At 61.9% G+C, this 15,327-nt stretch overlaps 2 protein-coding genes across 2 annotated transcripts; one reads left to right on the top strand and one right to left on the bottom strand.

Moving 5' to 3' along the window:
- The first annotated feature begins 57 nt into the window (after positions 1 to 57).
- On the top strand, positions 58 to 1,796 carry LOC136016324 (interferon-induced transmembrane protein 5-like). Its single transcript, XM_065683349.1, has 2 exons — positions 58 to 799; positions 1,320 to 1,796. The coding sequence occupies exons 1-2, from the start codon at positions 656 to 658 to the stop codon at positions 1,536 to 1,538; spliced, it is 363 nt and encodes a 120-aa protein (XP_065539421.1). The 5' UTR covers positions 58 to 655; the 3' UTR covers positions 1,539 to 1,796.
- Positions 1,797 to 2,572: 776 nt separating this feature from the next.
- PGGHG (protein-glucosylgalactosylhydroxylysine glucosidase) lies at positions 2,573 to 15,327 on the bottom strand. The gene is made up of 13 exons (XM_065683353.1): positions 15,063 to 15,327; positions 14,346 to 14,556; positions 12,799 to 13,228; positions 10,686 to 10,805; positions 10,443 to 10,574; positions 10,058 to 10,169; positions 8,371 to 8,443; positions 7,757 to 7,893; positions 6,937 to 7,070; positions 6,731 to 6,826; positions 6,191 to 6,288; positions 2,827 to 3,041; positions 2,573 to 2,746 (listed from the first exon to the last, which is right to left on the bottom strand). The coding sequence occupies exons 1-13, from the start codon at positions 15,313 to 15,315 to the stop codon at positions 2,682 to 2,684; spliced, it is 2,076 nt and encodes a 691-aa protein (XP_065539425.1). The 5' UTR covers positions 15,316 to 15,327; the 3' UTR covers positions 2,573 to 2,681.

Raw genomic sequence — 15,327 nt, 5'->3', positions numbered from 1 at the left:
AGAGGGTCCCTGGGCACCTCTGGGGCAGCTGAGGAGCTGCCAGCTCCCCGCCTGCATCCCGCTGCGGCGCAGAGCGCTTCCAGCCCGGATCCCACACCACGTTCTCCAGGAAGCTCAGGAAAAGGGAGAACAATAGATCAGTGCCCGTAACCCCGTCCTGCCCCAGCCCCGAGCGGTTCCTGCTTCCGGGGAAGCCCGTGCAAGCAGCTCCTCCACATCCCGGTTTTCAGTTCCCATTTAACGCCTCGGGCGCTGCCAATGAGGGGTTTTCCCAGCCAAGACCACCGGAGGGACCGGGCTGGAGGCACCGGCGTGAGCCGGAGCCTATGGCACCGCGTTCCGACCCCTCGGGGGGGCGGCCACTTGGGTTCAAAGTCACCCCAGGGCTCCATCCTCTCCGAGCCTCTCGCTGGGTCCTCGTTGCCGGGGGAAAGGCTGGATGTAAACCCCCATCGGCTCACATATCCCAGCGTGTGTGTCCCGTGCCCCGTGTCCCAGCCAAGCCGAGGGACAGCCACAGCCCCGCCAGGGCTGTAATTCCCAGGTTTATATATAGAGGAGCCGCAGCCGGGGGCTATATAAAGGGCGGCCCCGCGCCGCTGCTGCAGCCGGGCTGGTGCAGCCGGAGAGCCGCGGGGTGCCCCTCGCCGTGGCCATGGACACCTCGTACCCGCGAGAGGACGAGCGCAAGCGGGAGCCGTCCCCGCTGCCCCGCGACCACCTCATCTGGTCCATCTTCAACACCATCTACATGAACTTGTGCTGCCTCGGCTTCGTGGCGCTCGCCTTCTCCGTCAAGGTACGGCCATGAGGCAGCGAGGACCCATGGGGACGTGGTCGGGGGCTGATGCCAAGGGATGGGCTTCCCGAAGAGATGCGGAGCTCACCGGGGAGGGCTGGGGTGGGGGACCAGAGCCCAGCGCCCTCGGGAGGCTGGTTGAGGTGACAAAATAAAGCCCCCCCCTCGCCTTTCCTGCTACCTATCAGCAAGGCTATGAGACCCCCTTAGATAATCACAGCCTCCTGCTACTGCTGGAGGGCAAACTGCTGCTTCTAGAAGGTGCTGGGGTGCCTCCAGCCCCTCCATGTGCCCGACTGGACCAGGGTTGAAAGATGGGGGAAGTAAGGGCTGGAGCCAGCGGGGCTTTGGAATATGCAGGGGGGAAAATCCCATCGGCAAAGAGCAGGGAGCCGGGATGGATCCAGCCACGCTCTTGGCACTGCTCACGGGCTGCGACAGGGCAAAGCCACGTAGCCCGGCTGGGGGGGGAACACGGGGAAGGTCCATGGGCACTGCTGCCCCATCTCTGGCATTGCAGGCACGGGACCGGAGGGTGGCTGGGGACGTGGAGGCCGCCCGGCGCCTGAGCTCCAAGGCGCGGTGCTACAACGTGCTGGCCACGGCGTGCAGCGTGCTGCTGCCGCTGGTGCTGGCCGCGCTGGCCATCACCGGCGTCATCCACCTCGCCCAGCTCGCCCAGGACTCCGTCGGCTTCTTCACCTACCAGCTCAGCGGCAGCGACGACGAGGACAAGTGATGGGGGGCGAAGGGCTTGTGGAGACCCCTTCGCGGGGCTGGTGGCCCCCCAGGACGGCCCCTGGTCCAAGGTGACCCAGCGTCACGGCCAGTGAGCTGGGGGGGGGGTTCAGCCCCACATCGTCCCTGCTGCAGCAGCGCCCCCAGCCCCACGGCGCCCGGCCCCACAGCTCGGTTTCACCTGCCTTTACCCTGTGTGCACGCACACAGCATCCCCGCCTCGGCCGGCGCTGCTCATTAAACGTCTCACACTTCACAAGCCTCTGGGTGCTCTGTCGTGCAGGGGGGGGTGAAAGGGACACTATAAACGGGGGGGTTTCATGCTCTGATCGTGCTTGTCACAGCCAGGACGAGCCATAATCCCCGTGATGCTCTGTGCCACCCAGCCTAAAGCAGCCAGAGGCCAGTGGGGCTTTACCTCTAGCCCCACACGAACCCAAATGGAGCCCATGGGGCTGTCACTGGGATGAGGGGATGAAGGGGCTGTGGCCCTGCTGCAAAGAAGCGCTGTTGAGCAGGGGTTGGCTGACTGGTGACGAGGCCTGACCAGGAACCAGTGTAATTACAGGGCAGGGGACTCACTTCTCCTCCTTCCCAAAGCATTCCCACATGGTGCCTGTGGCAGGGAGCGGCCAAGGGGCTTTTTATAGACTGCGGGATCCAGCCGAGATTCCTGGGGTTTGTTTGGAGAGGACAGACCCAGCAGGGCCGGGAATGCCATCGGCATCCCCACCCTGACCCAGCAAAGGGGATGCTGGGGGGAACGCTGCAAGGCACAGGCTGGGTCCGGGGCTATGGTGCCCCCATTTGCACGTGTACACGGGCACAGCCTTTCCCCTTCTTGCCCTTGGGGCTTCCCAGGACATGGGAAATGCCTTAAGCCAAGACACTGCAGGACGTAGCAGTGACCAGAGCGGATGCCTGGGTTGCTTACGAGGATGCTCAGCATCTTGGAGCTGCTGCCACCCCAGCCACGGCGACAGCTCTGAGCCCACCACCCATCCTGGGGCCACAGAGACACAGAGCACACACAGCCCCATGGGGACAGAGGGTTTACGGCCCAGCCTGGGACCCACCTTCCCCTTCCCCTCTGCTGCCATCCTCTCTTCAACTTGCTCCTGCTCCGGCACGGAGCAGCCGAGGTTCAAGAGGTGCCAGGGGATGATCTCTGGATCCATCCGGCAGCCGTGGGGACTGAGATCCTCTGCCCTGCAACAAACCCAGCCTGAGCCCTGCGATCTCCCCACATGGTCCCCACTGCAGCGGCAGCGCCCGCGGTGGCACCGCACCTGTGTGCAGGGGCAGCCGCTGCCCCGACTCCTCCAGCACCGCTTCCAGGGGCAGTGCCGGAGGGTCCCGGGGGCTCTCGGTCACTTCGATCCCCATCTCTTCTCTGGTGATGCTGAACCTCAGTTTGTTGCCCAAGTAGGAGACGCCGGCGATGCTCAGCTCGTGGACGTCGTCGGGAAAGGCCGGGTCGAAGCGGAGCCTGGACCTTGTGATCCTGGAAAGGCAGCGGCACATCAGTGCTGGGAGCAAGGGGTGGCCGCGAGGGAAAGCAGCTCGGGGTGGGGTGGGGGGCAGGCACCTCCCCACAGAGACCGACACATCCCAGAGGCACCTCCCGTTACCCTGTGCCTCTGTGGGCAGAAAGAGCCATAGAATCACGGAATGGTTTGGGATGAAGGGACCTTAAAGCTCCTCCAGCTCCAACCCCTGCCCCGGGCAGGGACCCCTTCAAGCCCCTGTGTCCAACCTGGCCTTGAGCACTGCCAGGGATGGGGCAGCCACAGCTTCTCTGGGCACCCTGTGCCAGTGCCTCAGCACCCTCCCAGGGAAGAGCTTCTGCTTTATCTCTAATCTGAGCTTCCCCTGTTTCAGTTTGCACCCATCACCCCTTGCCCCATCACTCCAGTCCCTGATGAAGAGCCCCTCTCCTGCATCCTTACAGCCCCTTCAAACACTGGAGTATCAGTACTTGGATATCCCTTGGATGTCCCTTCTGGTGTCCCCTCACATACAGCAGAATTCAGTCCTTGGCGCATCCCAAGGATCTCTGGGCAAATCCGAGCACACCAACGAAGCACCTGGTGAAGAGCAACTCGGGCTGTGATCTTATGGCCCAGCTCCCTAGAGCATTCCTGTCCCTTCCAGTTCCTCCCTTGGTCTCTGTGGCCTCCACTCTGTTGGGTTGTTTGCATAAAAAAGGAACAAAAAAGAGGAAAATGCTGTTTTCCATCGCCGGGCAGCTCAGGTCCCGCTGCGGCTCCCGGGCCGGCCCCAGCGCCTCTGGGAATGCCCTGCTCCAAGAGGGGAAGGGGGACAGGGCACCGGCACGGGCAGAGGTGGCCACGGGCGGTCCCTGGGCAGGGATTGCCACTGAACACAGACCTGCGGGCGCAGGCTCTGGCCATGCACTGCAGCGAGTGAGGAGCTCGGGAGGTGGCTGTGATCGTGGGATGCAGCTTCAGCCTCACGGGATGCGATCATGGGCTGGGATCATGGGATGCAGCTTCAGCTGAGGTACCCATCACAAGTCCCTGTTCTCACCTGCTGCCATTGCTCTGACAGCTACAGAACACAGGGCAGGTGATGCAGGAGCTCACCCCATGCCTGGTGGAGATGCTCCTGGATGTGGTCCTCAGCTCCTGAGCCACACCTGGCCCGAGCACTGCCCCATTGCCTGTAATGGGCCATCCCAATGGGGATGCTCCTACAGAGCCCGGTCCCCACCTCCCCTGCGGGCTGTGCCTGCAGCAGGCCAGCAAAGCAACCCCCAGAAACCCACCTCAGCTCCACTCCCCGCAGGCTGAGGGGCTCAGCACCGCTATGGGAGCTCCTCCACCGAGAGATCAAACCCAGGCAAACAGCTTGAACCCCCTCTCCAAGGCCTCACCTGAAGTCAGATGGGCCTGTAGGGATGCTGGGGAGGGACTCTTTGTCAGGGACTGCAGTGACAGGACAAGGGGTAACGGGTTCAAACTGAAACAGGGGAAGTTTAGATTGGATCTAAGGAGGAAATTCTTTCCTGTGAGGGTGCTGAGGCACTGGAATGGGTTGCCCAGGGAGGTTGTGAGTGCTCCATCCCTGGCAGTGTTCAAGGCCAGGTTGGATGAAGCCTTGGGTGGGATGGTTTAGTGTGAGGTGTCCCTGCCCATAGCAGGGGGTTGGAACTGGATGATTTTGACGTGCTTTCCAACCTGAACTATTCTATGATTTGTGTGTTTCGGATGAGGAGAGGCAGAGGTCTCCGTTATCTCCCCCTCAGATCTTGACCTAAGAGCTCTCGACCGTCACCTCCCGTCTGCTGAGAGGGCTCAAGGGACTGGAGGGGACTCGAGAGAGGCTCGAGGACTGCAGAGCCTCAGGGGCAGGGCAATGCACCAGCCTGGGCCATGCTTCCATCACAAACCCAGCCTTGAGCGCTGCTTAACGGCACCTCAACATCTCTGCACACCCGGCTGCAGCCCCAGCGCCTGCAGCTCGAGCCGGGGCCGAGGGGCCCGACCCCCCCCCACCCCACAGAGCATCTGCAGCCCCCGGAGCGGGGATGAGGGCTTTGAGCTGGGAACAGGCAGCTCGCACCCAGCTCCACCGAGAAACGGGGGGCTCCGTCCTCGCTTCAACCAAGAACGCGCTCCAGGGGCGGCTGCTTCAGGCTGAAGGCAGCGGCTGCTTTGGGCAGGAGAGGGTGGAAACGACGGGAAGAGCTTGATGCGTTCCCTGCTGTGTTTTAACGCTGGGGTGATGCCCGATGAGCGCCTTCCTGCACAGGGACCTGCAGAGCCTCCTGTGTGCAGCGGGGTACGGCCTCGGAGGGGCTGCGTGAGGCTGTGATGCACCACGTCCAAAGGAGACGGGACGATGCTCCAGCTAAGCCAGAAGCAGACTCAGGGAATGCCATTTAGCTTCCCAAGGGTGCAAGTAACTCACCCAGTGTCCTGGGAAGTGTGTTGTCTGCTCCAACCCCATTTCCAGTCTTTACAGTGGGAATAGGCCTATGGCAGCTCAGTGTGGCAGAGAGGACCAGGGTCTCCATTTACAAAGGTCCCCTTTGTAAGGGGTGTAGGTATAAGGTATAAAAGAAGCAGGCTTGGGTTTGCCCATAAGGTGGCTGTATGGACTTCCTCTTCCATCAGCTGACCAACAGCCAAAGCAATTGTTGGTGCATAGCCTGGGAGCTTCACCCACACCGAGTGAAGAAACCACGGCTACAACACCCATGGAATGGGCAGGTCTGGGTGCGTATCTGATACAGACATCAACGTGATGTCTAACTACCGCCCTGAGGTCATACAGAGATGATGGAGGGTCTCGGCTCGTGCTGAGGAGCTCACTGTCGGCCCAGCTTTGGCTCCTTTTGAACCCAATGCCTCTCAATACTGATGTGGCTGGAGGAGAAACACAGACCAAAGCTTATCATTTCTGGGAACTGCACCCTGGTCTCCACCACACTTCATGTGCTGAATGAAGCGCTCTCCTCCACGCTTCATCCAGGATCATTGGCATTCCTGTTTGGTCATTGCCTGCTGGAGCTCTGGAGGACATTCGGGATGCTGCGAGTCCCTTTGCTTTTCATCGCTCTGGCTCAAAGGTGAGGGCTCCAGCCCATGTCATAGCTTACCAACTACAGTGACACAACAGAGGCCTCACCTGAAGCCGGTGTAGCCGAAGAGGATGGCTTGCAAGAATCCGCCCATCCCCGTCAGGAAGTTCACAGCTCCCGACCCATCCGAGTTCTCCACCCAGATCTGCTCCAGCGAGAGAAAGGGAGCACTCAGCACTCGCACTGGGACCTCCATGGGCTTGGGGGTTTGCGTGCACTGACCGCTGTCGATGTCACGTATCCAGGGTGCTGCAGTGCCCATGCCCTGCTGCCCACCCTGGCACTGCGCGGTCTCTGATCCATCTCTAACCGGCACCACCCCTGCTCCCTTCCCATCCCTGGCAGCACATGGAAGCCTGGCGGGACGATACCAGCCCGGTAGGAAGCCGATGCCCCCTTCATGCTCTTGGGAAGCAGGCGGAGAGGAGACCGAGCATGGAACCACGCAGCTCAATGCGGCAATAACCCGGTGCCCACGCGTGCAGCCAGCACAGACCCTTGCGGTGCCTCCCGGTGTGATGCGCAAGGCAGAGCCAAGCTGCGGCGGTCACGGGGAGCCCCGTGGTGGGACACGACAGCCAGCTCACCTTGAAGGGCTCCGTGATGTTGCTGAAGCACTTGTCGAGCAGCGCCTGCGCTCTCTGCACCTCCTTCAGCTCCAGCCAGCCCACGGCAAACATGCTCTGCAGGAGAGAGCCTCCAGCTGGAACCGGAGCTTCCAGGTCCCTTCAACCCAAACCGGGCTGGGACTCCGTGGTTCTGGGACCCCCACGGCAGGCTTTGCCCTGCTCACCCAGGTCATGGCCGGTCCGTGCAGCTCTGTGACGGGCTCGTACATCTCCAGGTCGTTTCTCCGGACCTCAGGGCTCATGGGGTGCATCAGTGGGAAGCCGAGCAGGACCACATCCGCTTGTTTCACCGGCTCACCTGGGGACGGGCTCGGTCAGGCCACGATTCCAGCCGGGAATAACCAGCAGACCGACGGCCTGTTTACTGGCACCGACCGAACCCGGCACGCAGAGACCTGCGCAACAGGCACCACATCGGGGGGGAAGGCGGTGGAACGCCGCTGCCTTGCCAAAGGCAGAGCAGAGCAGCAGCCCGTGGCCTGCCCTCGGGGCTGCTCGCTGGAAGCGGTGCTGAGGCAGGACCCAGGCTCAGCCCGGACTGACGGCACCCAGGCTGGGGTCACCCAAACCTCGGCCACGAAGGAACAGCTCCCGGGTTACCCAGCCCCTCACCGGGAGAAAAGGGGCACCAAACTGGGCCACTTCCACTGGAACCAGCCCCTTCCCTTCCAGAGGCCAGGGGTTGCTGCAAGGGTAACACGTAGCAGGAAGATAAGACCCATCTGCAATGGGGTCACAGCAACCACATCACTGCAGCCCAGCGCTAAAGGTCCCTTCCTACTCTCTGCGTTCCCAAATTTCCCAGTTTGATAAACCCACTATTGAGAAACGACGACCAAGAGGCAGAACCCATCCACACACACCAGGCTCTGCACGGGGCAACCACACAGCTGCACCAAAGCCTTCAACCAAGCAACCGGTCCCCTTCTCATGGGCTCACAAGGAGGAGCAGGGGCTCCGGGGCGGCCGCTGCCCCGTGCTCACCGGGGCGGTAGCCGTCGTACTCGGGGTGGTATCCCTTCCCCGCATCAAAGGGCACTTTGATGTTCCTGGCGCGGCGCAGCCACTGCTCGGGCACTGGGATCAACAAGTCTCGAGCCAAATCGGCTGCAAAAGTCAAGCTGAACAATGCTGCGCGTCACGGACGAGGGCCCGTGACCCCTCGCAGCGGGGAGGAGGAGGAGGAGGAGGAAGGGAACAGAAAGAACCGATTGAGCCGTGACTGCCAAGAAAGGGCTCTCTGAGAGGACACGGCTCAGAGCTAAAGCCCGGGGTAGCGGCTTTCATTGCTGGTGCCGGGGGTCTGCTCCTCCAGCCTCAGGGGTCCCCCGCCGCCTGCCTGCATGGACATCCCATCAAACACAGGCAGAGGGACCCTCCTGCGGAGCAGAACCCCCCTCATGTGGGCACCGGAGGCAGCTCAGAGGAGCCTCCATGGGACAGCTCCTTGGGGCTAAGGGCAGGCAAAGGGGCCGGGCTCAGACAGAGGCAGGGGAAGAGCAGGAGGGCGCATTCCAAGCGGGATCCGCGCCGCTCCCGTCCGTGGGGCCGGAGGGAGGGAGGAGCGGGGCAGCGCTCCCGCAGGGTGCAGGCATTACCTCCGCCGGGCCACGGCGTTGGTGTAAGCGGAGTTGTCAACGTGGCAGTGGTGCTCGTCCGGGGGCATCACATCTGGGGAGAGCAACGGGACGGGAGAGGCGCTTGGAGCGGAGCAAAGGGACCTGCGCCACAGCCCTGGCAGCTCGGCCTGCGGGCACCCCCCTCGCTCCCCGGGCGAGGTGACCTCCAAGTCGCTCACGCAACCGAGCCATTCGGTCGTCCCCTATCCACAAGCTCAGCTCTGTCCTTTGCTGCTTTCCTGCAGCCTGGCCCCAGGAGAAGGCCCCTTCCCAAGAGGAGCAGGAAACCAGACATTGAAATACGTGACTCTGCTGGGAGCACCGGGCTCATCGCCAGGGATCTCCGCACCGGAGCCAGCCTGCGGCAACCCCAGGGGCTCCTCCAGCCCATGGAGACCCCTTGGCTCGAACCCAGCCTTGCTCCTCCAAACCCTCCTCCCACAGACACAGAATCATAGACTCATAGAATAGTTCAGGTTGGAAAGGACCTCAAGATCATCCAGTTCCAACCCCCCTGCCACGGGCAGGGACACCTCACACTAAACCATCCCACCCAAGGCTTCATCCAACCTGGCCTTGAACACTGCCAGGGATGGAGCACTCACAACCTCCCTGGGCAACCCATTCCAGTGCCTCAGCACCCTCACAGGAAAGAATTTCCTCCTTAGATCCAATCTAAACTTCCCCTGTTTCAGTTTGAACCCGTTACCCCTTGTCCTGTCACTGCAGTCCCTGATGAAGAGTCCCTCCCCAGCATCCCTATAGGCTCCCTTCAGATACTGGAAGGCTGCTCTGAGGTCTCCACGCAGCCTTCTCTTCTCCAGGCTGAACAGCCCCAACTTCCTCAGCCTGTCTTCATACGGGAGGTGCTCCAGCCCCTGAGCATCCTCGTGGCCTCCTCTGGACTTGTTCCAGCAGTTCCATGTCCTTTTTATGTTGAGGACACCAGAACTGCACACAATGCTCCAGGTGAGGGCTCACAAGAGCAGAGCAGAGGGGCAGGATCACCTCCTTCGCCCTGCTGGTCACGCTCCTTTGGATGCAGCCCAGGATCCGGTTGGTTTCTGGGCTGCGAGCGCACACTGCAGCCGGCTCATGTTCATTAACACCCGCATCTGCTCCCCCTTCCCCTCCCCAGTGCCCCCTTTCAGAAGCAGCCCCACCAGGGCCAGCTTGGACTTGTTCACACAAGGTGCTGCAGCCGGACTGCAGCCACAGGGGCACCTTGCACCCTGCCACCCACATCAGTGGCTGACCTTGGTCAGCGCCAACAGCACCGAGTGTCCTGCACGGGACCGAACTCCTGCAGCTCCGGGGATTTCAGCTCAGGTCTCTTAGAGAAGACTTAGAGCCGAGGCCTTCCCCTCTAAAGCCCCTGCACTCTGTGCCACCAGTCACAACGGCATCGCCCATGCTTGTGGCATCACCTTGTGCCAGCATGGAAGAAGACATTTACAGGTGTCCTGTGAGTGGGAAGGGGCTGAGGGACTCTAGCACTGGAAGACAGCCGAGCATCTTGTCCTGTGTTTGCATGGACACAGCCATTATCCCTGAGATATTCCAGAGGACAGCAGCCACGTGCCCCAGTCCAGGTCTGGCTGGGGGGGGCTCCGAGCCTCTGCTCACAACCCCATCCCTGCAGCCAGCCTGGCGGCGGCAGGAGTACCTCTGATGTGGTAGCACTGCTCCTCCTCGCTCCACACCATCCTGCTGCACCAGTACTGAGCCACGGCACACACCAGCCTCCAGCCTCCATCCTCCCTGAACAGCTTCTGGTCCTGGAGCAGCCACAGCCGGGGAGAAGCGGGGTGTGAGGGAGGCTGCCCCAGCCCAGCCCAGCGGCAGGACAGGAGCTCCCAGGAGATGGATGCAGCAGGAGCGAAGGGCAGAAAACTGGCCTGGGTTGAGCCAAGAGGATGCTGAGCCACCCACGGGAGCAAGGACAGAGCAGGCAGGGCTGGAGGAGGGACCCGGTGCTGCCACCAGTAACTGATGGGAGCAGAGCGCAGCAGAGCTGCTGTGGGAGCAGCGGGCGCCGGAGCCGCCGGTACCTGCGTGGTGTGATAATACTGCTCAAAGGCCACCAGCACGTCCCCGGTGACGTGGATCTCCTGGGCTCCGTAGATCTCCTCAGGGCAGACTTCCCGGCCCGTGGCTGCGCTCTCCCATGGAAACTTAGCGCCCTGCCAGGAGCAGCAGTGCCCTGCTCACACTGGAGCCGAGCGAAGCCTCACGGTGCCCACCGGGGCTGCACGGCCCCAGCCCGGCACCTCCAGCCTTGTCCCCGTGCCCACCTCGTAGCCTTGCGCCCGTGCGTTGTGCAGGGCTCCTTCCAGCGTGCGGATCCGGTATTCCAGCATGGCTCGGGCAGCCTCGGGATAGAACAGCAGGATGTTCGGGAATATCCAGGTCTCCTGGAAGCAGATGGTGGGGTTGTGTGGTGGGGCACCCAAACGCTCCCAGCAGTTCACCCTCCATCCCGAATGCTCTGACTGTGATTTTGCTGCTAAAGGTGCCATTCCACGGGCTCAATAGGAGGGATAAATCCACATGGAACTACTCCTGCCCATGCCTGCTGCTCTCTGGGGTCTCCCAGGAGCATCTCAGCAGGACCTCCCATCATGCAAGACAAGGGATGCTCTGGAGAGGGTCAAACCCAACACATCGCCAGGAATAACGCACACGAGGTCCATGGGAAGCCCCTGACCACTGGAAGCGTTGAGAGGGATCAGTTACTCCACTGCAGTAAGAAGTCAATGCCAAAGACAGGACACAGCAAGGGCTGGATCTGCTGAACCTCAGCCCAGGAGCTGCAGCATCCACCCAGATGTGCCTCAGCTGGAACTGAAATCCATTTACAGCCAATGCTCAGAGTAACTCCCCCAAACCCAGCCCTTGCCGTGCCCTGCCTTTGGCACGGGGTGAACGCCGGTAACTGGTGCTCAGCTGAGGCCGGGCAGTGCTCATCCAAGGTCTGGGACGTGCCGGTGTCCTGCGCTCTGCTCATGAAGCACAGAGCAGGAAACACGGAGGCCACAACCACCAGTGGAAGCTGCAGCCCCACGAGATAACGGTCACCGGCCTCTATGGGGATGGAAGGAACCCAGTAAGGTGTCAGAGGAGTGCATGTCCCCGGGGATGGCGGGCGAGGGTCTCCAAGCACCCAAAGCCAGCACTGGGTGACTTCACCTGGGACCTCTGGAGCAGGAGGGACTGAAGGGTGAGTCTTAAAATCCCCTGAGCAGAATTAGTGCAAACAGAGCAGGTTTTGCTGCAGCTTTGGGGGTGCGTGGATCAGCGCAAAGCACAGAGCAGGGGCTGGGAGTCCTCAGCAACAGAACCCCAGCCTGGTTTGGGTTGAAGGGGCCTTAAAGCTCCTCCAGCTCCAACCCCTGCCACAGGCAGGGACCCCTTCCACTGGAGCAGCTTGCTCCAAGCCCCTGTGTCCAACCTGGCCTTGAGCACTGCCAGGGATGGGGCAGCCACAGCTTCTCTGGGCACCCTGTGCCAGCACCTCAGCACCCTCACAGGGAAGAGCTTCTGCCCTCAGATACAAACCCTGACCTAGGCTGGATCCAGCCTCACCAGGAGCAGGAGCCTCAACACCACCCAGTGTCTCCTGCTCACACCACGCAACCGAGCTGAGCACCCACTGGCGTGGCTGCCCCAGAGCAGGTCTAAGCCCCTGGGGGGACAAAGCCACCCTGCCCATCCAGCTTGCTGAGCACACCCCAAACCTACGCTCAAAGGCTGAACATGCCCACCACAGAAAACACTTCTCTTTCCAGTGGTTCAGGGCTTGCTGATGCCACCAAAGCTGGGAGAAGAAAGGCAGGTTTCAACCTGCTTCCTTTTAAAGAGCTGTTGGTGGCTGGGCTCTATGCTAGTCACTGGAGCACCCTGGGGCTACCAACCTGAACTATCCCAGCCCCAGACCTCAGCGTGGGGAAGGGGAGTGCCCTGTGTTAGGTTCTCACCCCTAATGTCTCTGCAGCAGCCCCAGGCACTCAGCTTCAACCTCAACAATTTACTTCTGAGTGAGAGACAACCTGGATGAGGAAATCCCGGGATGGAGCCGGGTCTGGGCGGCTGTTTGAATGGAGCAGGAGGATGCCCCTGGAGAGCATCCTCCTGCTGGTACCAAGCTCCTCCTGCTTGAGGGCGGCAGCACAGCATCCTGCATCCCGCCCGCAGCACAGCATCCTGCATCCCGCCCGCAGCGCAGCATCCTGCATCCCGCCCGCTGCGCAGCATCCTGCATCCCGCCCGCTGCGCAGCATCCTGCATCCCGCCCGCTGCACAGCATCCTGCATCCCGCCCGCTGCGCAGCATCCTGCATCCCGCCCGCTGCGCAGCATCCTGCATCCCGCCCGCTGCGCGAGCCCCGGGTACCACGGCAGCACTGACCTGGTCCCAGAAGACGTGGCCCCAGTAGTCCTCCCCGCGCGCGCCGTTGGCCACGCCGCCGGGGCTGATGCCGTGGGAGGGCAGCGCCGGGTGCGGGGCGATGGAGCTCAGGAGGTAGAAGAGGCTCCCACGCAGCGCACGCCGCAGCCGCGGGGGCCCGGCCAGCTCCACGCTGCAGCCCCGCCACAGCGCGGCCCAGGCGCGGGCATGGCGCCGGTGCAGGGACCCCGCGGCCGCGCAGGCCAGGCCCCGCCGGTAGCTGCCCTTGGCCCCCTCCTCGCTGCCGGCCACGGCCGTCAGGAACTGCCAGCACCGCTCCCGCTCCTCCCCGCGCAGCGTCAGCACCTCGGGCACCGGCGTCCAGAGCAAGTGAACGGCAGGACAGGGCCCCCCCTGCACCTCGGGTACCAGCGTCCTCCCATAGACGTAGCTGCGGGGACAGCAGGGGCAGGGAGAGGCGAGCAGAGATTGCGGGGCTGGAGCACGTCCACCCAAGCCACGGGGACCTGCCCTGGCAGCCGAGGGCAGGCTCCGGCTCCCATCCAGGGTGGAAGCTCCATCGTCCCCATGCTTCAGCCCCAGAAATGAGACTGAAATTCATTACAACTGGCCCCCAGTCCCAACCAGCCACTTGCACAGGTCATCTGGAAGACAACCACATCACGTAGAGGTCAGCCCTGGTCATTCTGTCCCTAGAACCGATGCACACAGCTTCAAGGACATGGGAACTTCTTAACAAGTCGTTTCTGCTAAAATTTGGCAGATTTGGGGCTCTATTTGGGGTGGGTAATCCAGGCGGAACATTTGATGGGTTACTCAAGGACACCCTGGAAAGGTTGGGCTCAAGGACATAGAGGGTCAAGATGCTTCAAATACGTGGCCACCCTGGCAAGAAGGCACCAGGTCCTGGAGTCCTCAACCGAGCTGCCTTCATTAGAACCCTCGTGGGTCAAAAAGCCCCTTGCCCAGGTCAGGGAGCCCAGGCCAAGCACATGTGAGAGGGTGCAGCGGTTGCCTGAGTTCATTATGGCACAAGCTAATGAGTAACCAGTCCCTGCAGAGAGCCTGCACTCAGAACCTGCTGCCTCAGCACTGGCTTTGTACACAAGCACGATGCAGGATGTGACCCAGGGGCACTTGACTTTTGGGAACCCCCCCAGCACCCAAACCTGTGTGGATCCAGACTAAACCCCCCGTGTATGCGAGCGCTGGCTTCTGGCACACCAGGCATTGGGCTGGCAACAGAACCTCCTCCAAAGCCAAACCCACTCCTGTGCAATCACCCCCAGCCCCTGCGGCCCTTGTTGCCCTTTTCCATGCCAGTGGCAGGAATAATTCCGGGGTGGCAGCAAATGAATGTGTTTCTGTGCTGGATTTTGGGGTTTGTTTCATATGCCCTATGTGATGAAGCAGGTTTGTGCCAGCCTCCACCCCACCCAGCCTGGCTCCAGCCTTACTCTTGCCGTGCACCTCCTAACACGAGCAGGGCAGTGCACAACAGCCCGTGCAGGATGCATTCAGGGCCAGGTCGCCCCGATCCAACTCACTGTGCTCCCTGGAAGTCGGGTCCCCGTTTCAGGTCCAAATCCTGGCTCTTTGGCTCAAAGGGAGTCTGGAGCTGGATGGTGATGGGTCGGGCGGTGTGGGCCGACCGCCGGATGGTGATGCTGACGACCATCAAGTGCACAAGGGAATAGTGAGCGTAGATCTGCTGGGTGGCCACGTAATCTGTTGACCGAAGCTCATGGCTGAAGGTTCCTGTAGGCACAACGAGAGCCATCAGCCTTCAGAGCCATCAGGACCTGATGTTCTGCCCCAGGCTCCCCATTCTGCCCCTATTTACTGCTTCCTACTGGCAAAGGAACCGCCTTTCCCAGGTCCAGATCCAAACACAGCTTTTGACCGGACACCATTAACACACTGAATCTGGCCAAGCCACTGGGGAACGATTTGTGCTGTACAATGTTCCACCAGGCTTTATGAATAACCAGTGTTTGCTCAGCCTGGCTCCAGCAGGGATTGGTACAGCCTGGAAATCACTCTTATCCGCACAGGAAAGGGGAACTTCCCACTTGCTCCAATGTGGCTTCGGAAGAACCCCCACAGGCGAGTAGAGAATGGGGAGAAGAGAGATGGGGCCTTGTGGGAGAGGCAAAGGGGCTTTAACTTCCAGAAGAGAGGCACTGGCAGCGGGAGGGAAGAGCGATGGGTGCCCGCGGGGAGGCTGCAGGACAAGGCCAGCCCTGCCCGGCTCCACCATTTACCCGTGCGGGTGTCCAGGGTGAAGGTCTCATCCAGGCCGGCGGCGCCGGGCACCGCCATGCGCACGTTGGCGGGGCTGGGCACGTCGGCGCGGTGCGCATCGCCCGCGGCACCGCTGTACACGCCGCTCACGTGCAGGGCGTCGCGGTACACGCGCGTGCCCAGGTAAGCGTTGGTGACCGTGGCCAGCAGCCGCGGGTCCGCGGGCAGAGAGGAAGAGGAGAACACGGCCGGGTCCTCGCTGCCGTCAGCCATGGCCCCACCGAC

This window comes from Lathamus discolor, chromosome 6, assembly GCF_037157495.1.
Source record: "Lathamus discolor isolate bLatDis1 chromosome 6, bLatDis1.hap1, whole genome shotgun sequence".
Classification (NCBI taxonomy): Eukaryota; Metazoa; Chordata; class Aves; order Psittaciformes; family Psittacidae; genus Lathamus; species Lathamus discolor.
This window is presented reverse-complemented; position numbering and strand designations above follow the sequence as displayed.